The following is a 24,847-nucleotide window of genomic DNA, read 5'->3' on the forward strand; positions in this document are numbered from 1 at the left end:
TGATAAAAGTCTCTCTGTGTCTAAAGGCCTCGTCACACTAAGCGATATCGCTAGGAATATCGCTATAACGTCACTGGTTTTTGTGACGTAGCAGCGATATTGCTAGCGATATCGCTATGTCTGATACCTCCGACTGGCTCCCCCGCTGATTATTGCTGATCGCGCGAGAACGTCCTGGACCGTTTCTCGTCGTCAGCTATCTGTGGCGCCGATGAGCGACGCGTGGAGCTGGGCGGGAGGACGTCTTCATCGCCTCGTCTGACAGGTAAGTAGTGACCCCCGTCCTCTGCTATGTCGCTGGTGAGATCTGCCTGTGTGGCAGCTCACTAGCGACCACTTAGCGATGTACCAGCGATCCTGACCGTGTCATATCGTTGTCGGGATCGCTGGTACATCACTAAGTGTGACAGCACCTTTACTCCTAAGTGCAAAGGTAGAGATATATTTGGTAATGACTGGAGAATAACAGCTACGTTCATTGGAACATTACATTTCTCCCATGCGAGTGACATGTTGTAATTCAGGGAACATATTTTGAAATTCATTAAACCGGCCTGGAGTAAATGAGTAATAAGCAACTAACAATTCCTCATCTGTGGTTCAACTATAAAGTAACTTTCTATGGAGGTGAGCACAGTGAGGCTAGCTTATTTTATATACAAATCTGGATCATGTAAGGGGCTTGCATGAGTGTGGTGTGCCCTCTTCAAGGAACACAGACTTACATAGGGGACAAATACTAATGTCCTTACAAGAGGTAACAGCTAAGGGTATGTGCACACGGTGCGGATTCTGCTGCGGGTCCGCAGCAGATTTAGCTGCGTTGTACAGTACCATTGTTTTCAATGGTAAACTGAAAAATGCTGTGCACATGCTGCGGATTTTTCCGCGGTTTACAATCCGCAGCATGACAATTCTTTTGTGCAGAACCGCTGCGGTTTCACACCTCATCCATTATGAGGTGTAAAACCACAGGCAAATCCGCAGATAAACCGCAGGACTTTAGTCCTGCGGATTTTACTACAAAATCCGCACCACCAAAAAACTACATGTGCACTTACCCTTAGGCCGGGATCACACATGCGAGAAACTCGCACGAGTCTTGCATCTCAATACTCGGCACTGCCGCCGGCACTCAGGACCGAAGTGCTAAGCTGTACAAATACATGCAGCCGCACACTCCGATCCCGAGTGCCGGCGGCACTGCCGGGTATTGAGATGCGAGACTCGTGCGAGTTTCTCGCATGTGTGACCCCGGCTTTAAACAGAAGTTGGCAACTGGCCTAACCATCATTTACAAACTTTCTGCTGCTCGCAATAAACCAATAAAATAAGAACAACGTATAGCTCAAAATAACTAATACAACGAGTAACATAGTAACATAGTTTTGAAGGCTGAAGGAAGACCTTATGTCCATGTAGTTCAGCCTATTTTTAGTGCAGCTGTTCTGCATTGTTGATCCTGGGGAAGGCAAAAAACCCACAGAGTAGAAGCCAATTTTCTCCATAGGGAAAAAAATTCCTTCCCCTAAGCTGGGTCAACCATCTACCTATAATATTCTGTTATTCGTAACCTTCTATACTGTTACTCACAAGAAAAGCATCCATTCCTTTCTTAAATTCAGTGAGTTGGCCATCACCACTTCCTCAGGAAGAGAATTCCAGAGTCTCACTGCTCTTACCGTGAAGAACCCTCTTCTATGCTGGGGCAGAAATTGTCTTTCCTCCAAACGAAGAGAATGCCCCCTTGTTCTTGTCACAGTCCTTGGTACAAACAGTTCATTGGAGAGATCTCTGTATTGCCCTCTGATATACTTGTACATATATATTAGGTCTCCCCTAACTGTTTTCCCCAAACTCAACACAAAATGCCACTTTGCATTTCAGATGAAAATGTACTTTAACCCCTTCAAGACAGGGCTATTTTTCCTGGGTTTTTTTTTTTTTTTTCGTTTTCACTCCCCTTCTTCCAAGAGCCATGACTTTTTTATTTTTTCTGTTCACGTGGCCATATGAGGGCCTGTTTTTTTGAGGGACAAGTTGCGTTTTTGAATGACAAGGTTCATTTTATCATTGGATGCAGGCAAGAAAATTCAAGCACGTCGAAGTTGCATAAAAAGTGCATTTCCACTTTAAAAAAAATAAAAATAAAAATTTATGATGTTTTCATTTGCCATGTACACCATATAGTAAAACTGACATGGTGATATGATTCAACAGGTCAATACGTTTACGCAGATAGCAAACATGTATAGTTTTAAATAAATTCGGAAAGTTGTAACTATATATATATATATATATATATATATGTGTGTGTGTGTGTTCGCCATTTTCCGAGACCAGAAACCTTTACAAATGTTCAGGATATTGAGCTGTGTGTGCGCTGTCGTTTTTACTGATACTATTTTGGGACAGACACAATGTTTCGATTACTTCTCATTTCAGTTTATGAAGTGTTGTTGAGGCCAAAAATAAGTAGATCTGGAGTTTCAATTTATTTTCTTGTTGCGCCGTATTATGGTAATTTATTTTATATTTTGATAGATCGGACTTTTTGGAACTAAATATGTGTATGTCATCTTTCGGGAAAGATGAGGGCTTGGCTTGTGAGTCTGCATCCAACTCAGGGACATGACATATGATGTTACAGTATGTCATATGTCATGAAGGGGTTAAAAGGTGGCCGGGAACCCAGCCACAAGGGTGACTAGTTGAAAAAGCCGGTCCTAGCCTGCTGCCAATGAGTGATAGCTCTCTCTATACACCAACAGAGGGTGAGACCTGCCACTGTAATGGAGCGGATGGGGAACAACCATTTTGTCCAGTCACCCATCCAGCTTAATCCAGTTATACAGCCAGTGTCTGATAAATGCTGCCTGTGGTTCTGGCAGCCTGTATGTGCCGTCAGGTTCCTTTCATACCATTGCTCTGTGCGCATGGATTATACTTTTTCTCGGTAGCACATGTCCTGATTACACAAGACTACGTGCAATAACATTTGGGCAAGCTTAAATGTAATTTCACCTGAGGAATGAGTACTTTGCTTGTTTGTCGGGTTATTAGTAGCCTGTTTATACAGGCTGATTATCGGAAAACAAATGTTACAAAAAAGACTTGTTCATTATATTGGGCCAAAGTAAATGCACCCCATGGGTTTGTCTTATGTGACAATTAGTTGCTTCGTTAGAAATATGGGTAAGTCAAGAGAGGGGTCAAGAAAGTGAAGAGATCACCGTCTTGCACAAACTAGGAAAAGGATATAAAAAGATACCAATTTTATTTAGTGATATAGCTGGAAGCATAATTCACAAGTTCAAAGGTCATGAAACAATCACTGACCTCAGGGAGACCAGTCAAAGAAAACACTGCGGCAGCCGGCAAAGGCGCTCAATCAGTGAAATCCTAGGTGCAATGCTCCCTGGGAAATGCGAATATGCAAATAAAGTCCGTGGAGCCTCATTTAAGAGTCTCAAACACGGGACTAGCCAGATCTTCCTGCAGGGAAGGACCCAGCCAAGGAGTGGCTCCTTTCGGAAACCACCATTACCACCATATTAAGTGTCCCTTTAAGTCAATATCCAGCTCTTTAAGAGTTTACAGATATGATAAGGGAAATACCAAGGCCAGGTATCCATCCACAGACAGCTGTTTCGGGGTGTTGCCCCTCATCAGTGTGGAGTAGGATTCTGGCTAGGTGGGAGCAATGCCTAGTAGACTAACATCACGAAACAATCACTGACCTCAGGGAGACCAGTCAAAGAAAATACTGCGGCAGCCGGCAAAGGCGCTCAATCAGTGAAATCCTAGGTGCATTGCTCCCTGGGAAATACGAATATGCAAATGAAGTCAGTGGAGCCTCATTTAAGAGTCTCAAACACGGGACTAGCCAGATCTTCCCTGGAGGAAGATCTGGCTAGTCCCGTGTTTGAGACTCTTAAATGAGGTTCCACGGACTTTATTTGCATATTTACAAGTTCAAAGGTAACAGAACACTGGTGACACTACCTGCAAGTAGCAGAAAGGGGAATCTATCAATGGCTGAGATGGGATTCCTAAGGAGGTGGTCAAATACCCTAGAGTGACTGGAAAAGACCTGCAGCAAGACTTGGTAGCAGCAGGCACTTGGGTTTTAGTTTGCACAGTAAGATGCATACTAAGTATTGAAGGACTACATATCTGAACTCCAAGACGTACACCTCTACTTACTAAAAAGCCAATAAAAGTTGGCACCAACATGCTCAAAACCATAGAAATAAGCCAAAGAAGATTTCAGATTCTGTTCTGAGGAACACAAACAAAAACAGAACTTTTCTGACCTACGAGTCAGTGGTATAAACAGCAGAGCTAAACCCTAGCTGGTCTGTCATTGACTGGCTTATACTACACAGTATGACTGGACATACAAATGAGACTATTACCAGTAGCAAATACCAACAGGGAAAAAGTATATAAATCCGCACGCGAAAGGTGATGGGGCAGACAAATGAGTAAATTAAAACACCTGTTACCCTTAAAAAAAACTGCAGCAACGATAACAGAAACTAAACACCAGAAAAAGTGTATCTGCTCTGGCTCGGAGAACAGAGAAGCCAACTAAAAATGGGTCAAAAGTATTCTCTACAGACAGGATACTTCTTGGGGAGATTATGGTGAGTGATTATAGGAATTTGTTTTGGATGCATCAATTGGAGTACAGCATGCTTACAGGACTTTACTAGAAGATCTTTTATTATTTACTTATTGTTCATAAGATTATTTGTACATGCTTAACCATCTATAATCGGTCCGACAAGATATCCTTCACAGAAGGACAAAATACATACATATACAAGGGAATGAACAAATCATACTTTTATTGTCATTTTTTTATGTCACTATTTTGACACCAGAGTCATCATAGAAAGAAAAAGGAAGAATATGGCAATAGCTCTCCTACAGTACCTGCTATGGGCAATGCAAAGCTAAAAACTAAATTGGCTATAAATAATTCAATAGTGCCATAGCGGTGTCTAACCATAAACTATGGCATATATTTGGAGTTCTCCCACCACGAACATTAATAATAATAATAAGCCTATCCCATAAATGTAAGATCAGAGCATGCCCAAGCGCAGGTCTAGGTGCTTCAGCCAGGGCTGCCTTCAGGGCGGGATAGGTGGTACTGGGGTCAGGGGCACATGGAAAATGGCTGCTCAAACACTCAGTCCCTCGCAGTTTCTCATTGACCACAACTTATGAAATGGAAAGCCACGTTTAAAAGGACATCGTAGGTAATCCTGGTTCCCAACATGCAGCCATTCTGATTTTTTTCTCTTTCCTCCACATAGACACACTGAAAATAATGTATGGGCTTGCAGCAAAAAGATCATTTTATTTCCTTTCATTTCACAATCAGCGGGTAAATGTGTGAAGAAGAATCACATACCAAAATAAGGAAATGGTTGCACTCAATTGCATTAAGGCATGTCAATGTGGAATCCAGGAAGGGTGAATAGTGGAATGGCCATTACGCTATTCATGCCTTATGTATTTCACATTGATATGCCTTAATGCAATTGAGTGCAACCATTTCCTTATTTTGGGATGTAAGCTGTTTTTTGGTGTGCACCTATTCAGACTAGTTCTAGATGTGCCGTCAGTTTTCTGTTATTTGAAGAAGAATCACAGTGATCAATTACAAATTGCCCAAGGCTAAAGAAACCCCTAAAGTAATCAATATAGCCTTAGTCGCCTGATGAAGCAAGTATGGCGAAACATGTTGGGAGGCACAGGCGAAGAGAGGTTCTAACTAATACATGCTAGACAAGAATGCTACTACAGTGGTCGGCAGCCATGTAGCCTAGAGACATAGTTATACCTAGACATCATATACGTCCCATGGGGAGTATTGCAGAGGGGAGAGCCCCATGAGAGATGAGCCAATCCCTAGCTGAGATACCTATTATCACACTGTGAGCTTTTAACCCTGTGCACTTGATCCCTATTATTAATTAACACAATAAAACTTCTATATTAATCAAGGTCTTTAGTTTAAAGGTCTCTTTTGCCTTAGGCAATATGTGATTGATGACCCCATTACTCCTGCGCTGACTGAGGAACAGGGATTTGTTTTCCAAGAATCCCAGCCTACCCCAACCCTTCTGATGGCGGCACTGACAGCAGTGCGACGGTGTCCTGCGGGTGATCACCTACATTGTGATTTCTATGGATTGACTGTATGTACAGTATTTATGTCACTATGTGCCCATCCCTCAGTGGGTATCTAGCACTGATCTGATGGGCACCAGCTAATCTGATCAATGGCCTGCAGCTGTACATCCAATGCCCCCGGGGGTGACACTCATTTTTGGGATGTAGTAGACAGCAGGTTGTGCCCTAAGTGATCGGTGTCACCAAAGTGATGGGAACAAGAACTGGTAGAAACAATGGGAGCTGTCCAGTGATTTCTACAGCCCAGAATGCAGCATTAGGACAGTAACCAAAGAGAAGAAACACATGAGAGAAGGGCAAAGTTTCTATATGCGCCCGCTCCCTCCACATGAGGGCAGCAGTGAGTGGGCACTACAGAGGGAACAAGTGGCACTCACCTGGCAGTCAGGTGTCTTCCTGCAACTGATGAGCTCCTACTGGAGCCGGCCACCCTGCCAGTGTGCGGTGACGTCACGTGTCCGCCCCTCCTGCATCACTGCCCAATCACAGGAGAGGCGGCAGTCAGTGGGGTCCTAGCGCCCGCCTGGTGAGTGTCACGTGAGTGATTCCTGACTGTGGCATATGGAGGACAAGAGATCGTTCCTGCAGTGACGGCCATAGACTGGTGATATTCTGCATATACTTACTACGGGCTCGGGGACAGTCGGAACCTTGTAACAGGATCTGGTTTCCGGGGGTATGGCTATGATGTAACACCGCGGAGACTCGGCAGCATGGAAGTGTATGTATGTGTGTGTTCTGGGGCTGCACACACGGCGGACTGTTAGTGGCGGTGATCGGGTGACCGCAGGCAGAGGCGGGGGCGTGCTGCAGCGGAGGCCGCCACACCGGGAGAGGCTCAGCCCATCACCATGCAAAAACCGCTCCTAGTAATGGGGCTAGTGCCGTGCGGTATTCACAATCGGATTCTGAACACCTAGCATTTCCGTGCCATCCGATTAAAATGGGATTTTAACATGCGTTTTTACATAGCGCAATTCTATGTAGGCTGCTTTCACATATCAGTTTTTTGGCGTCAGTCACAATCTGTCGGCCCGACGGATCCGTCGCAGATTGTGAAAAACTGAGGTGTCGCATCAGTTTTTTCATCCGTTTCTTCCATTTTTTGACGGATCCATTTTTAAAAACGCCCACAGACAGATAGATCTATAGATAGATATGGGATAGAATACATAGTGGACAATACCCATGGCCCCTTCCCAGACTATGAATATCAGTCCGCAGCTGTCTGCATGGCCTTTACTGGCTATTACAATAGGGGGACCCCCCAAAAAATGATGTGGGGTCCCCCTATATTTTATAGCCAGAAGGGCTACGCAGACAGCTGCGGACTGATATTCATAGCCTAGGAAGGGGCCATGGATATTACCCCCTCCCTGGCTACAAATACCAGCCCGCAGCTGCCCCAGAAATGGCGCATCTCTAAGATGCGACAATTCTGGCACTTAGTCTCTCTCTTTCCACTGCTGTGTAGCGGTGTCATATGGGGTAATAAGGTGTTAACGGACCTTGCTATTGTAAGGTGACATTAAAGGGAATCTGTCACCCTTTTTTTGGACTATGAGCTGCCGCCACTGACATCAGGGGCTTATCTACAGCATTCTGTAATGCTGTAGATAAGCCACCGATGTAACTTGAAACATAAGTAAAAAGAGTTAGATTATACTCACCGGGGGGCGGTCCGGTCCGGTCTTGGTCCGATGGGTGTTGCAGTCCGGCGCCTCCCATCTTGCAGCAATGCCATCCTCTTCTTCCCTTCCTGTCGTGGCTCCGGCACAGGCGCACTGCTCTGCTCTGTTGAGGGCAGAGCAGAATGCTGCAGTGCGCAGGCGCCGGACCTCTCCCGACGCCCGCGCACTGCAGGACTCTGCTCTGCTCTCAATAGGGCAGAGCAGTGCGCCTGCGCCGGAGCCACGACAGGAAGGGAAGAAGAGGACTGCATTGTATGAAGATGGGAGGGACCGGACCCTGGGTGAGTATAATCTAAGGGTACCGTTACAACTAGCGATGCACCAGCGATCCCGACTAGCGATATGACGCGGTCAGGATCGCTGGTGCATCGCTAAGTGGTCGCTAGTGAGCTGCCACACAGGCAGATCTCACCAGCGACATCGCTGGGGATCGCTACTTACCTGTCAGATGCGGCGATCCTGCGTCCTCCCGCCCGGCTCCACGCGTCGCTCGTCGGCGCCACAGGAAGCACAGCAGGAAGTGGCCAACGAGAAACGGTCCAGGAGCTTCTCGCGCGAACAGCGATAACCAGCGGGGGAGCTGGTCGGAGGTAAGTATCACATGCAGCGATATCGCTAGTAATATCGCTGGAACGTCACAAAATCGGTGACTTTACAGCGATATTGCTAGCGATATTGCAGTGTGTAACGAGGGCTTAACTATTTTTTTCTTATCTTTCAGGTTACATCGGAGGCTTATCTACAGCATTACAGAATGCTGTAGATAAGCCCCTGATGTCGATGCCGGCAGCTCATGGTCCAAAAAAAGGGTGACAGATTCCCTTTAAGCCCGGTTAATAATGGACAGGTGTCAAAAAGACACCTCTCCATTATTAACCCTAGAATAGTAAAGGGTTAAAAAAAGACACACTCATTAATTAAAAAAAATTTTTTAATTAAATAATCACACAAAGTTTTTGTCCAAATTTATTATTTTGCTAAACCAAAAAAAGCTCTTGTTCTGTAAAAAATAAAATAAAAAAACAACACTATATATACCTCTCCGCTGTTCAATCAGGTCCCCCGCTGCCGAATGAATGACTTCATCTCTGCGCAGCCTCCTCGGCTGACCGGATATGAACTAATAAGCGTGGGAAGTTTCTGAACTTTTCCCACGCTGTCAGTTCACCTCACGTCAGCCGGGAACTCCGCGCAGCCTCACTGACTACCGCTGACGGCACTAAGGCTGCGCGGAGTCCCCAGCTGGATTGCAGCGGGGGACCTGACCGAACAGCTTTTAGGTATGCATAGTGTTGGTTTTTTATTTTATTTTAATTTTTTTTTACAGAGCAAGGGCTTTTTTTGGTCAAAAACTGTGTAATTATTTACTTAAAATAATTTTTGATTAATGTCTGTGTCTTTTTTAACCCTTTACTACTATAGCATTACTAATGGATAGGTATCTTATTTCAATAGCAAGGTGACATTAACCCCTTATTACCCCCACTTGCCACTGCTACAGGGCAAGTGGGAAGAGCCGGGCAAAGCGCCAGAATTGGCGCATCTAATAGATGCGCCTTTTCTGGGCAGCTGCGGGCTGCTATTTTTAGGCTGTGGGGCCAAGATCAATGGCCCCTTACCAGACTGAGAATATCAGCTCCCAGCTGTCTGCTTTAGCAAGGCTGGTTGTCAAAAATGGGGGGGAACCTACCCCGTTTTTTTAAATTATTTAAATAAAATAAAAAAAAGCGTGGGAACCCCTCTATTCTTGATAACTAGCCTTGCTGACAGCCCCCAGCTGTGAGTTTCGTCTGGCTGGTTATCAAAAATAGCAGGAGACCCACGCCGTTTTTTTATTTATATTCAGCGCAGGAGCGGCAGATGAATACTCCCATCCACCGCTCCCGCTTTCACTGCAATTCGTGGTAGTAGGTATCGGATGATGGGATCAGTTGTCCCATCAGCTGACACCAGTGACAGGAGGTAAACTGAGCATGCTCAGTTAAAAACAGAATCCGTTGCCGAATAAAACTCCAGCTCTCAATGGCCCCAGAAAAGGCACATCCATAAGATGCGCTAATTCTGGCACTTAGTCTCACTCTTCTCACTTGCCCTGTAGCGGTGGCAAGTGTGGTGATAGTATTAAGATTGTTGTATTGTCAGGTGACATCAAGCCTGAAGGTTAGTAATGGATAGGTGTCGATAAGATGCCCCCATTACTAACCCCATAGTCATATTGTATAAAAACACAGAATAAAGTCCTTTATGTTAAATGACACAGACTCCTTTGATGAATCTCAATGAGAAAAAGGAGATTCCAGCATCCGCTTGGTGTTGAGATTAAAACATGACTTTTAATGATAACATTTAAACCGAAAAAAATCATAATGATAAAAAATATGAGAGGAGGGAAGTGAGGGGTGAATTATGACATCTGTCAACGCGTTGCAAGGCTCTTAGGCTACTTTCACACTTGCGTTTTTTTGCGCACACAAACGCATGAAAAAAACGCATCATGCGTTTGCGTTTTTTGCGGGTTTTGGTGCGTTTTAAAAAAAACGCATGCTTTTTTGCGCATACGTGCGCCTTACAATGTGCACATATGCGCACCCATAGACTATAATGGGTGTTTTGCACGCATTGCATTGCCCATTTGTTTTTTGGGGGGCAAGTCGGACGCACAAAAAATGCACAGGATGCATTTTGTGCGCCCGAGCGCACACTACAAAAAAACGCATGCGCATACAAACGCGTACAAACGCATGTGTATGCGCACCCATGTAAAAGATAGGGTAAAAAAAAAGCATGCTTTTTTTTGCGCTAAAAAACAGCGCAAAAAAACGCAAGTGTGAAACCAGCCTTAGTCCCCCCACACTCCTCACTTCCCTCATCAAGCAGATGCTGGAATCCCCTTTTAATGTTTGACTTTGCTGCCAGGCTGGAGTCTGTGCACCGCACCCTACTATGGAGACTTTATTCACAAATAAAGGTAAAAAATTGACCAAATACTGAGCGTGTACACGTGGCCTAAAAGTTTGCACAGAAAATGGCGAATTGACAGGACCGCCTACTCAGGGAACACTCCGAGTTGGTGTCAGTAGCTCAGGATTCTATCGCAGAACCTACAACATGTACAAAATCAGCGCAAATTCCGCAGTAAAAAATAGGTGTTTTTTTTTTTTGTTTTTATTTTTACTTTACTGGAACGAAGTTCCCGTAGTTTTCTTGTGACACGTATGATGATTTCATAATGTATCATTATTGTAATACTTGTTTTTATGTATTTGTAGGACAGATGCAAATGCAGCTCTGCTGAGCAATTTTGAGGTAGGTGCCCCCTGTGCATTCTTACTGGCTCTGTGATTCTGATGAACCATATGTCAGAGAATAGCGTTACGAGCTACTCCATGATACATACTGTGTACTGTGCCGGTCTGACAGGAATATCTGGGCTGAGGGCAGGTCTGCTGTGTGCACTGTGTCCTGCTGACAGAACTGCAGAGATCGGCCTACTGACACCTCTGTTACTGCTATACCTGGATTCGCGCTCGCTGACAATCGGGGCAGGTTTTTCTGCTTCCCCATGTGGTAGAATCCTATTCTACCCCAAGATATCTGCGGTCTGTCACTAACACAAAGTCACTGGCCTGTTTCCATAACGGTGTAAGGCCGCGTGCACAGGCTCAGTATTTGTAAGATAAAAGCAGGGGTGGGTGATAAATACAGAAGTGGTGATGTGTTTCTATTATACAGGGTGGGTCACTTATATGGCTACACCTAAATAAAATGGGAATGGTTGGTGATATCAACTTCCTGTTTGTGGCTCATTAGTACAGTATATGGGAGGGGGGAAGCTTTTCAAGATGGGTGGTGACCATGGCGGCCATTTTGAAGTTGGCCATTTTGGATCCAACTTTATAAATGGCCCACACAGGTGTATTCATATAAATGGCCCACCCTGTACTTTTCCTCTTCCGCTTACAAATGCTGATATAAAATACTGACCAAATACTCAACGTGTACATGGAACCTTAGGTTGTCTAAAGGGGTCAGAGGGAACACTCATCCACTGCTCCATTCCTGCTTTTTATGATATCATTGGTTAATAAGAAAGAGTGTCTTAGGACACCCATGCCAGTATTTGGTGAGGGACACATCAATGTGGCTTTGAGATCTGACACTGTGATAGATGATAAATATTTATTACTGGAAAACTGAAAGTTTGCTTAAAGAGAGCCTGTCGCCTCCAAAAAGAACAATTTAGCTGCAGATAATTTGCAGGAAAATATTTCTTAATGTTACTTTTTAGGAAGCGCGAATACAGGGAGAAAATATGGAGTATTATTCTCTCTACAGCCACCCCTTCCAGATATCCGGGTTATGCAGGGGGCTGTTAATCACTGCTGACTATGCAGTGTGCGCTCTGTAATTCCTCCCCTTGCACCTTGTGTGCAGCCTGCTCTGCACACACACGGTGCACACAGACTCTGCAGAGTAGACTCTCAAGCAAGGTCTAGGGGAGTGATCACAACGCTGTCACTTTCGAGTGATTTGTGACTAATCACTCCCTGCGCTGCCCCAATGACTGGAAGCGAGAGGCTGCAGGGTGGATATAACTTCATTTTCTCCCTTTAGTTGCTGCCCTATTAAGCCTGCCAGGCATGATTAAATTCTAATTACTTCCAGATTACTTCTATATCTGCAGGTAAATAGCATTTTTCTAGATGACAGGCTCCCTAATGTCATATGCCTAAGATGTGATAATAATGTGATTGTTGTGTGCCTACCTATGGAGAAGCTCATCGGCAATGAGAAAAAAGGATGTGTGTTGCTGGTCTGCGGCTTTGTAGTTTCACCACAAACTGTACCACTTTTTCAGTCTAATATTGCAGTTTATCCTTTTAAGAACATGCCATGAATGGTAAAGGGTTTTTCCACTACAACAATATTGATGATCTATCCTACGATAATTTATCAGCATCAAAATCGAGGGGGGTCCGGCACCCACTTGTATGTCTTTACGTTTGTAAAAGCTGCTGGGGAAGACACTGCGTTTACTTTTTCGTTTCGGACTAACCCTTTAAGGCCTATTAGCTGGTCACAAAAACGTTCTACAAAGTCTCCTGTCACCGGTTTTGACCAATTTGAGATACGGCCATCACCTTTCAGGGCTGATATACGGCATTCTGTAATGCTCCTGTGCAGGTGTACTATTCTGCCCTGTTGAGGGCAGAGTAAAGTACTGCAGCACGCAGGCACCGGGAAAGGCCAGAGAGGTCCAGCGCTTGCACACTGCAGGAATTTGCTCTGCTCTCAACAGGGCGGATAAGTATGCCTGTGCAGGAGAGAGATGCCGGAGAGTCTGTGTGGATGATGCAGGGACACGTCATCCACACAAAGCAAGCAGGAGGACGGCATCGCGAGAAGATGTGAGGCACCAGAACAAGACCTGCGATACACATCGGATCGGACTGCTCCGCAGGTGAGTGTGTAATTAAAGTAATTTTTCTTCTCTTGCAGGTCGGATCAGAGGCTTATCTACAGCATTATAGAATGCGGTATATCAGCCCTGAAAGGCAGTGGCCGCATCTCATATCAGCCATACCTGGTGACAGATTACAGATTCCCTTTAAGAAACAGTGTCACAAGTCCATCTGTCACCAGCTATCCAATGTTTATAAGTTATACTATCTACATTGGTCGATATCTTGCAGCTTACCTCTTCAGTAATAAGCTCACTGCCCTGGTGCGCTGTATGCACACGAACTGAGCGTGTGTAACGGGGACCAGGGGAGTGGTCGTGTCTGAGGGTGGCAGTACTGGCACACCCTGGCCCTATGTTACATAAATACATTGTCCCTTCTGTTGTCCACTCAATGGTTCACTTATTTGCACATGAGAGTCCTCTCCAGTCTGCTGGGGGTTTCTTCCCTTAAATAGCATGCAAAGACAGGCAGAGTCCAGATCTAGTTTTAAACAAACAACTTTACTCATTTATTTTCTCAGCTCATCCAGATTAGTCACAGGTACAACACAGGATTCTTCACATGTCATAACCTTCCCTTTCCTGGGGCGTCCCTTACGCCTCCAGGAAAATCGCAGGGTCGTACCATAGCCTCCGGTACCGCAGCGCTTTGTCTGGTCAGCCTATTCCATCTCAGGAATTCCCTGTCCGTTTCGCCCCGGACATTTGGGGTTAATCCCACGAAATTAGCTGTCACCATGTTGATGCTGCCTTGTATTCCTCCACCTCTCATGTGACCGTCCGCTCCTAGACCCTGGATGAGTTGGGCTCTTCCGCTTTAACGTTGCGGGGCACAACTGCCCTGGCTGGCCTCCCAGCCGCTACTGACTAAATGCAGGAAGCTCTTTAACTTACACCCAGCTGGCCCCTCCTAGCTTAACTAAAATCCTATTTGTCTATCTTATCTATTATGCCCCCCTCTAGTGGGCTAATATTAATACTACACTTTCCCTACTATTATACCACCCAAGGAATATATATGTATTTACAATACACTACACAGCAATATAATACATATCAGACATATTAAATATACTTTACATTTCACAGTAGACCATATTAAATATACCAGCTTCTCAGGGACGTAGAAACACGAGCAAGGGGAGTGGGGCACGAACTAGTCCTTATACACCCCTTACATGTGCACCACTACCACCAGCCAGGACACTCTTCTTAGGTCTCAAAAATCAATTCTCTTTCAAATTGGCAAGAACCAGCCTCTTTGGGACATGAGTTTTCTTACCATTCACTTTCATAGACACAGTCTTTCTTGCCATGTATAGTTCGGCTCAGGTCATCATTATTGTAGCAACCTTTCACTGTATCCGCTACAGATTTACCTAATGATTTGCCTCGTTTAAGATCAGGAGGAGTCATGAAACTTTTTTTTTATTTTATGAGGAAAATATAGACCCCACACTTTCAGGCCACATGCTGAACAGATCTGAATTTGGGATTTTCAAATTGACATATACCGTATATACTCGTGTATAAGCCGACCCCACTAATTTTGCCACAAAAAACTGGGAAAACCTATTGACTCGCGTATAAGCCTAGGGTTAATGGTGGTCCAAAAAGATGCTCCATAGATAAACCCCCCCATATGCTGCTGCACAAGGGTTAATGCTGGCCCAAGAAGATGCTCCATACATACCCCCATATGCTGCTGCACAAGGGTTAATGCTGGTCCAAGAAGATGCTCCATAAATACCCCCCATATGCTGCTGCACAAGGGTTAATGCTGCCCCATAAGATGCTCAATAAATACCCCCTATAATGTGCTGCCCCATAAGATGATCCATAAATACCCCTTATTTGCCGCCGCTGCTGCTGCAATAAAAAAAAAAAGACATACCTCTCCATCGCTGTGGGCCAGGTGCTGGTGTCTTGAGCCCCCGGCACCGGCGATATTTACCTGTCCCTGTTCCATCGCCGTCCACCGTTGTGTCTCCCAGGTCTCTGCAGTGACACCAAAGGGCGCACACTGACTGCATCATCGCGCCCTCTGCCATCACATCAGGAGGACCCGGAGACACAGCGGTGCACGCCGATGGAACCCCGGGACAGGTGAATATTACTTTTTCCCCGTCATACTCACCCCCTCCTGGCGCAAGGTCTTCTCTGCAGCGGCAGCCCCTGCTTCTCCCTCTGTCGTCTGCTTCCTACATTCAGCTGGTCACGTGGTACCGCTCATTAAACTCATAAACATGCTCATATTCATGAGTTTAATGAGCGGTACCACGTGACCGCTGAACGCAGGAAGCAAACGACCGAGGGAGAAGCAGGGGCTGCAGAGATGTGCCAGGACTTGTGAGTATGGTCTCTCCACCTGTGTGTAATCACGTCTCCGTATAAATGCATCTGCTCTGTGATAGTCTCGGGGTTCTGTTTGAAGCACAGAGAGCATCATGAAGACCAAGGAACACAACAGGCAGGTCCATGACACTGTTTTTTTTGTTTTTTTTTATAAATGCTTTTCAAAATTTTACGTTCGAGTCTGCATAGGTAAAGTATTAACCCCTTCATGACCGGGCCAATTTTTACAATTCTGACCACTGTCCCTTTATGAGGTAATAACTCTGAAACGCTTTCATGGATCCCGGTGATTCTGACAGTTTTCTCGTGACATATTGTACTTCATGTTAGTGGTAAAATTTCATTCAAATAACTTGCGTTTATTTGTGAAAAAAACTGAAATTTGGCGAAAATTTTGAAAATTTCTCAATTTTCCTACTTTTAATTTTTATGCCCTTGAATCACAGATATACGGCACACAAAAAACTTGATAAGTAACATTTCCCACATGTTTACTTAACATCAGCAGAATTTTGGAACCAAAATTTTTTTTGTTAGGAAGTTATAAGGGTTAAAAATTGACCATCGATTTCTCATTTTTGCAACACCATTTTATTTTTACGGACCACATCACATTTGAAGCCACTTTGAGGGGTCTATATGATAGAAAATACCCAAAAGTGACACCATTCTAAAAACTGCACCCCTTAAGGTGCTCAAAACCACATTCAAGAAGTTTATTAACCCTTTAGGTGCGTCACAGGAATTTTTTGAATATTTAAAAAAAAATATGAACATTTCACAGAAGTTTATAATGCCCGGGCATGAAAATAAAAAAATCGTATTTTTTCCACAAACATATTTAGTCCCCAATTTTTTTATTTTCCCAAGGGTAACAGGAGGAATTGGACCCCAAAAGTTGTTGTCCAATTTGTCCTGAGTACGCTGATACCCCATATGTGGGAGAAAACTACTGTATGGGCACACGTCGGGTCTCGGAAGGGAAGTAGTGACGTTTTGGAATGCAGACTTTGATGGAATGGTCTGCGGGTGTCATGTGCGTTTGGAGAGCCCCTGATGTACCTAAACTATTGAAACTCCCCACAAGTGACCCCATTTTGGAAACTAGACCCCCAACGGAACTTATCTAGATGTGTGGTGAGCACTTTGAACCCCCAAGTGCTTCACAGAAGTTTATAACGCCCGGGCGTGAAAATAAAAAAATCATTTTTTTCCACAAAAATGATATTTTTGCCCCCAATTTTTTATTTTCCTAAGGGTAACAGGAGAAATTGGACCCCAAAAGTTGTTTTGCAATTTGTCCTGAGTAGACTGATACCCCATATGTGAGGGTAAAACACTGTTTGGGCGCATGGCAGAGCTTGGAAGGGAAGGACCACCATTTGACTTTTTCAACTCAGAATTGGCTGGAATTGAGATCAGACGCCATGTTGCATTTGGAGAGCACCTGATGTGCCCAAACAGTGGAAACCCCCAATTCTAACTCCAACCCGAACCCCAACACACCCCTAAACCCTAATCTCAGCCCTAGCCCTAACCCTAATGGGAAAATGGAAATAAATACATTTTCTTTTAATTTTATTATTTTTCCCTAACTAAGGGGGTGATAACAGGGGGTTTGATTTACTATTTATGGCGGTTTTTATATTTGGCAGCTGTCGCACGCTAAAAGACGCTTTTTATTGTAAAAATAGTTTTTGCATCACCACATATTGAGAGCTATAATTTTTCCGTATTTTGACCCACCGAGTAATGTTAGGTCTTATTTTTTGCGGGACGAGTTGACGTTTTTATTGGTACCATTTTCGGGCATGTAACATTTTTTGATCACTTTTTATTCCGATTTTTGGGACGCAGAATGAACAAAAACCAGCGTTTCATGAATTTCTTTTCGGGGGGGGGGGGGGTGCGTTTACACCATTCCACGTGCGATAAAATTGATAAAGCGGCTTTATTCTTCGGGTCAGTACGATTACAGCGATACCTCATTTAGGTCTTTTTTAATGTTTTGTCGGTTTTATGCAATGAAAACTATTTTATATAAAAAATAATTATTTTTGCATCGCTTTATTCAGCGAGCTATAACTTTTTTATTTTTTCGCTGATGATGCCATATGGTGGCTCATTTTTTGCAGGACAAGGTGACGTTTTCAGCGGTACCATGGATATTTATGTGCGTCTTTTTGATCGCGCGTTATTACACTTTTTGTTTGGCGGTATGATAATAAAGCATTATTTTTTGCTTTGTTTTTTATTTTTATTTTTTAAGGGGTTCGCTAAAGGGGTTAACTAATGGGACAGTTTTATAGGGCAGGTCGTTACGGACGCGGCGATACCAAATATGTGTACTTTTATTGTTTTTTTTTTTATTATTTCCAAAAAATTAATTTATTAGGGGAATATTTTTTTTTTTCTAATTTATTTGGCGATTTTTTTTAAAAATTATTTTAACACTTTTTTTTTTCTAACTTTATTACATTGTCCCAGGTGGGACATCACTGTCCCGTGACAGATCGCTGATCTGTCACATCACAGATCACTGTGACAGATCAGCAATCTGTCACAGGCACTGTGCAGGTTTCCTTCTTGCCTGCGCTTTGCAGGCACTGAGGAAGCCAGCTCCCTGCAGGCCCACGAAGGTCCCCGTTGCCATCTTGGATTCGGGGGCCTACAGGGAAGGAGCCCCCCGCAGCAGCGCTGCACTTTGCGCTGCCGTGGGGGGCTCAGGGAAGCACGGAGGGAGCCCCCGAAGCAACGGTCGTGTTTGATCGCGGTGTGCAAGGGGTTAACGTGTCGGGGGCGGTCCGTGACTTCCCCTGACACATTGTGCCGGCTGTCAGCTGTGATAATCAGCTGACACCCGGCCACGATCAGCGGCGCTCACCACGTGGGCGCCGCTGATCGCTTTGACGTACTATCCCGTCCCTGGGAATTAAGTCCCAGGGCACATGGACGGGATAGTACGTCATATGGGATTAAGGGGTTAACCAACATATTCTTGTGACATATCAGGTGAATGTCTGTACAGTTCTGAATGTAATGATGTTTTTTTCTGGTTCTCCATGTTGGTTCTGGCCTGTGTTATGAGGATAAATGTAAAGTCATGCAACATAGAAATTATACTGTATATACTCGCGGATAAGTCGAGATTTTCAGCCCATTTTTTGGGCTGAAAGTCCCCCTCTCGGCTTATACGCGAGTCATAAACCAGGGGGTCGGCGGGTGAGCGGGGGTGTCAGGTCATACTTAACCCCTCCTGGCGTGGTCTCTGCAGCCCCTCTGCTTCTCCTGGTCTCAGGCTCCTTCCTTTAGCGGTCACATGGTACCGCTCATGAAAGTCATGAATATGCGCATATTTATGACTTTAATGAGGGTTCCACGTGACCGCTGATAAAGGGAGCCTGAGACCGGGAAAAGCGGGGGGCTGCAGAGAAAGCGCCAGGAGGGATTAGGTATAAGCTATATTCACCTGTCCCTGGTCCATCGCTGCGCGCTGCTCTGTCCACTCCTCCGCGTCTTCTCTCTGTGATGTTCAGGTCAGAGGGCGCGGTGACATACTTGGTGCGCGCCGCGCCCTCTGCCTGAACGTCACTGACAGAGGGACCAGCAGACACAGCGGAGAGCAGCGATCGGTAAGTATCGCCAGTGCCGGGGTCCTGAGCCAGTGGTGACATCAGAACCTGTCTCCGCCTGCTCAGGAGACCGGCATCAGGCCCTCAGCGATGAGAAGTGAGTATTCTATTTTATTTTTTTTTGCATCATCAGCAATATATGGGAACATAAACTATGGAGCAGCATATGGGGGCATAATCTATGGAGCATCTGGGGGGGCATAATTATGGAGCAGCATATGGGGGCCTAAACTATGGAGCATCTTATGGGGGCATAATCATGGGTCAGCATATGGAGGCATAATCTGTGGAGCATCTTATGGGGGCATAATTATGGAGCAGCATATGGGGGCCTAAACTATGGAGCAGCATATTGGGGCATAATCTATGGAGCATCTTATGGGGGCATAATCATGGAGCAGCATATGGAGGCATAATCTGTGGAGCATCTTATGGGGGCATAATTATGGAGCAGCATATGGGGGCATAAACTATGGAGCAGCATATTGGGGCATAATCTATGGAGCATCTTATGGGGGCATAATCATGGAGCAGCATATGGAGGCATAATCTGTGGAGCATCTTATGGGGGCATAATTATGGAGCAGCATATGGGGGCATAAACTATGGAGCAGCATATTGGGGCATAATCTATGGAGCATCTTATGGGGGCATAATCATGGAGCGGCATATGGGGGCATATTCATGGAGCGGCATATGGAGGCATAAACTGGAGCAGCGTATGGGGGCATAATCTATGGAGCATCTTATGGGAGCATAACTATGGAGCATCTTATGGGGGCATAATCTATGGAGCATTTTATGGGGGCATAATCTATGGAGCATAATCTATCTTATCTGGAATATCTTATGGGGCCATAACCTTTATGGGACAGCATTATTAACCTTTGTGCAGCATTATATGTGGCGTATTTTGTATGGAGCATCTTATGGGGCCTTCATGGACTGTATAGAGCATTATATGGGGCTCTTGATTCAATATGGATATTCAAAAACTATCTCAATTAATTTTACTTTTATTGGTATCTATTTTTATTTTTGAAATTTACCAGTAGCTGCTGCATTTTCCACCCTAGGCTTATATGTGAGTCAATAAGTTTTCCTATTTTTTTGTGGCAAATTTAGGGGGGTTGGCTTATACACGAGTATATACGGTATATATATAATTTTTTTTTCCTGCATATTTTTGAATTCTCTATCTCACTATTACCACAGAACACAATCTCAAAAGAATAAAAAATGTTGGGGAATGTTGTGTGCAAAATTAATAAAATATACTTCTACCACTTTTAAGTGCATTGAAAAATGGCAGCGCCTTTAATGCCACTCCATACAACTTACCGGTGAGAGTTCATAGATGCCAATATAGAAACTGGCCTCTATGTATAAAGACTGAGGGAGAGAAATGGGGTCCGTCCTATGTGCAATGCTCCTTTAGAGGCCATGATTGTGAGACGTTGTGATGATTGAGTGAAGTATCTGTATACATTGTAGGATATATGTCATAGGTGTGACTTTCATTCTAACAAGCTTTTTTTTCCTATATGAAAGGTATATCAGTTACTTACTGACCTAAAAGCACAGCAAAGAGATGGAAGAAAAAACAAGAACAGCGTTGGCCAGCAGAATCTTAATACGATCATGTATGAGGTGAGCTTTGGCATTCTTGGATTGGGACATTTTGGATTCTTTTTTTTTTTTTAAACTTGTTTTATTGAAGATTATACAACATAACAAGGTTACATCATAGAACCAAAGAACACACAGCCTTTCTGCCTTTTGGATTCTTAGAAGCCCCATGACATAGAGGAAACAAGTTGTCATGTTTATACTTGTAATGTAAAATCTGAGCATTTTTTTCTCAGTAATTTTATTTATTGTTTTATTTTTGACAGCGCTTTCTTTTTTTAAGTTTGTATTCTAATCAATGGAACTGTGATAATTTCCAACTAATTTGGAATGAGACCTGAGAAATGCAATGAGCCCTTGTTGAAACTGTAAGAACGTCAGATGGGACGGTCTGTAGGAGCGCCAGCTAAGCGTGGGTATTGGTATGCAGATGGGAATCCGATGCTGCTCCAGCCGGGTGCCACAAAAGAGGAACAATTATAAGTTGCTGATAATGCCACCTGAGGAAGACGGATCTATTCCGCTGAAACGCGTTGTGGACTTTTAAACTCCAATTGTTTCTTTAATAAATGAAAAAATGTTTGCATGAATAGAATCCTGTCCTTTGCGCCCTGCAGACCTTGTTGAAACTGTGGCCTTATGTCCTACCCATGTTTGTCACTAGAACTTTTTTTCTTGGTTTTTGGGATATGTCACACTGTACCTGTTTCTGTTCTGTTTGAAGTTATCAAAAATTGTCTAGAAACCCTGTACATGTTAGTGTTCGCTGGACCCCAAAAGGGTGATCCTTTTTGATTTCAGATTTATTAACGAAATGAAAGCATTAGAATAATAGACTGTACTTGCATTGTTCAGATAGTAAAGGTATCAATTATTTCTAAGTGACAGTGGTTTTCTTATATAATCGATCATACAGATATTGAATTGAATGGTGCTATAGGTTCATACCTAACAGATTACCTACTTTCTGTATTGTGAAAAATAAGTATTTTCTTTTCTTACTAAGAAGATTAAAGGGAATCTGTCACCCTTTTTTTGGCCTATCAGCTGTGGCCACCGCCATCAGGGACTTATCTACAGCATTCTGTAATGCTGTAGATAAGCCCCCGATGTAACCTGAAAGATAAAAAAATACACGTTAGATTATAGTCACTGATGTCAATGCCGGCAGCTGATAGGCCAAAAAAACGGTGACAGATTCCCTTTAAATATTACTGAATGGGGGGCACATTTTGGTTCATGGCAGCATAGATCACAGGGGTAAGGATATTTCACACTGCTTGCATTTTGTCGGATGACTTCCTGACCTAAACCTTCATTGGTTGTCGGTGTGAATAGTGCAGTCTGGTGTACTTTTGTTTAATGCAAAAAAAAATATATATATATAATGACACATACCGGGCCACATGGAGGCCAATGAGATGCTGTGGGGCCTACCGATAGAATGGACGCATGTACTGGTAGCTTTACTAGCGCAAATGTCAAGAGGATACTGCTTAAAGAGGTTGTTTACTATTACTAGGACAAACTATTTTCTAACTTATTTTATTGGATAGTATCTTTGAATTTGTTTTTAATAGCAAATATCGTATTAAAGGGAGTCTATTACCTGATTCATGCTTGTAACAAACGGAAGCGGAGGCACAGGTGGTGAAGTTCACATTCGTCTTTTATTTTTTGAGTAGAACCTTGGGACCACGGTCCAGGAGGCTCCGAAGGGGTCGTAACTAGTGAGCCCCAGGTACCCGTAGTAAGATCCTTCGGACAGGACCAGAGTGGGATACCTGGGGGACGCAGTTGCTACCTCCAGTTAGACCCCGGACACGTAGCAGCTGTCCCAGTGGGACAAACGGGTAAACAGATATTACAGATATAGTGGAGCTGACCGGCGGACATCGGGTATGTGGGGTGAAGCTGGCTCTGGCGACTTTAGTGTTGTCCACGGTTACGGATGGCTAAGTGGCAGAACGGGATGGAACTTGAGAGTTATGGTACAGATGTCGTCTGGAATAGCCGAAGTACTGGTCACTGATATTCTGCGGAGACAAAAGAGTATAAGCGGAGTGCAAAAACGGAATGCTATACAGCGCAGGCAGAACAGAGACAGAACCGGGATTAGCAAGAGTAGATACTCGATGCTCCGGAATTCTCCCTATGGCAGAGGGGCCAGGAATAGTAATCAGTACGCTGCCATTGCTTAATTGATATTTTTTTTTAAAAAATGCGCACTGTCTTTTTAAGAGACCGAGGGTAAGCGCTCGCATCCTAATCACTCTCCGTGAAGGCCTGCTGGCAGCACGCCAGGAAGTAGAGGAGAGAGAAGCAGTAACAGGATGCCGAGGGACAGAGAGAGAGCGAGGATCCTGGCAGGGACCTCGCAGAGGTACAGGGGCAGCGTCAGGAGCCAGGTGAAGGACCAGAACTGGAACCAGCGCCAGAACCGGGTGTAACAATGCTGCTCAAACAGCATGCAGCATGAGTCAGAGCTTGGGTGTATCATTATAGCCAGGTATAATATTATTATAATTATATATGCACTGCTCCATTTCATATGTCTCTTTCTTGTATATACATAAGGAGAGACATGTCAGTCATGTGCAGTAACTTTGGAAGAAGCAGGCCAGGGATGGCATCAGTCTAATCCGATCTCTGGCTATGGTCTCCAGCCGGCGCCATTTGATAGGTTTCACCCTCATGTGTACGTAGGGAGAAGTCTGTCAGTCATCGGCAGCAGCTCTGTGAGATGCAATCAGGAATTTCACCACACACTCTTGTTTCACAAAAGGCAAATTCTTTACTTCTATTTGTCGGTAAAACAGGGAGCTGTCTCAGAGACTATTTTAATCATGAAAATGCAAAGTTCAGATAATTAGTTTTAGTATTATTTAAGGAGTGTACATTCCAGTTTTCACTTGTGCATGTCTCCTAATGTTTTGTTTCTTAAAAATCTATTTATGTTGGGCCACCTATTGGGGCCTGGGGCAACCGATATTGTCATATCCATCTCTGCCACTGGAAACTATGAATGTTTATTGAACGTATGTTAAAACAGAATTTTTAATAAAAATGTCTGATTGCAACTTTCTTGATCTCTCTCTAATTTTCTTGATCTTTTTGTAGACATTAAAATACTTGTCTAACAGTCCCTGTCAACGACAGAGTCCTGAAGTAGTGCAAGACTTCCTAATTGCCCTGAAAGGACATAAGCTAACCAAGTAAGTACCAATTAGTTTACTAAAAGTTTAGAGGAAACGAACAACTCTGACATAGAAAAAATGATTTGTACATAAGTTACTCGTTAACTTTAAGGAATAACATTGCACTAAGTGTTGGTCTGGAATCATTATTCCTTCATTTTCAAACCACTGATGTGCAGTTTCCAGCCTGATTCAAGTTTCAGATTTTTCTCTAGCTGGAGTGTCTCTTCCTGTAATATAGGCTGGATATGAGATCTGTGTGTGTCCATGCTGTTGCGGTTTTCACTTGTAGTATATCTTACATTATACTTTCTTTCATTTATCAGCACAGCCCCAAAACTATACGTTCCACTCTGTGCTTTCTTCCTTGACTATGGCCTTTCTTCTGTGCCCTCTGAAATACTTTTTCCACTGTCCATTGCAGAGCTGTGTACAACCCTTTGCTACTCCTGAGACTATCTCTACAGCAGTATGTCTGTATTTTCCAATGTGATGTTCAGACTGGCCGTGGGTCTCCTGCCCCAATGTCAATACTCTTCAATGCCCATGTTTTTTTTTTTATTAAACATCAGTACATTTCCAAGCCACTCTCCAGTCCCTTTTTTATCTAATTGTTTAGAATGGTTTTCTGGCATTGACCATAGTAGAAAAGGTATTTTATATGTGATA

At 43.9% G+C, this 24,847-nt stretch overlaps 2 protein-coding genes across 3 annotated transcripts in view; one reads left to right on the forward strand and one right to left on the reverse strand.

Moving 5' to 3' along the window:
- Nucleotides 1-6,692, reverse strand: part of ASL (argininosuccinate lyase) — a 50,864-nt gene extending 44,172 nt beyond the window's left edge. The window contains exon 1 of the mRNA XM_073558922.1: nucleotides 6,588-6,692. The gene's annotated coding sequence lies outside the window, so the exon portion shown is untranslated. The remainder of the gene's footprint in view (nucleotides 1-6,587) is intronic.
- Nucleotides 6,693-6,742: 50 nt separating this feature from the next.
- The window catches only part of CRCP (CGRP receptor component), a 112,773-nt gene continuing 94,668 nt past the window's right edge, over nucleotides 6,743-24,847 (forward strand). For both annotated transcript variants that reach the window (XM_073558928.1, XM_073558926.1), the window contains exons 1-4: nucleotides 6,743-6,931; nucleotides 11,171-11,207; nucleotides 20,904-21,002; nucleotides 24,102-24,196. In XM_073558928.1, the coding sequence (XP_073415029.1) occupies nucleotides 6,924-6,931; nucleotides 11,171-11,207; nucleotides 20,904-21,002; nucleotides 24,102-24,196 (239 nt within the window). In that variant the 5' untranslated portion in view covers nucleotides 6,743-6,923. The remainder of the gene's footprint in view (nucleotides 6,932-11,170; nucleotides 11,208-20,903; nucleotides 21,003-24,101; nucleotides 24,197-24,847) is intronic.

Source organism: Dendrobates tinctorius, unplaced genomic scaffold, assembly GCF_039654945.1.
Source record: "Dendrobates tinctorius isolate UK_male_01 unplaced genomic scaffold, ASM3965494v1 ptg000263l, whole genome shotgun sequence".
NCBI lineage: Eukaryota > Metazoa > Chordata > Amphibia > Anura > Dendrobatidae > Dendrobates > Dendrobates tinctorius.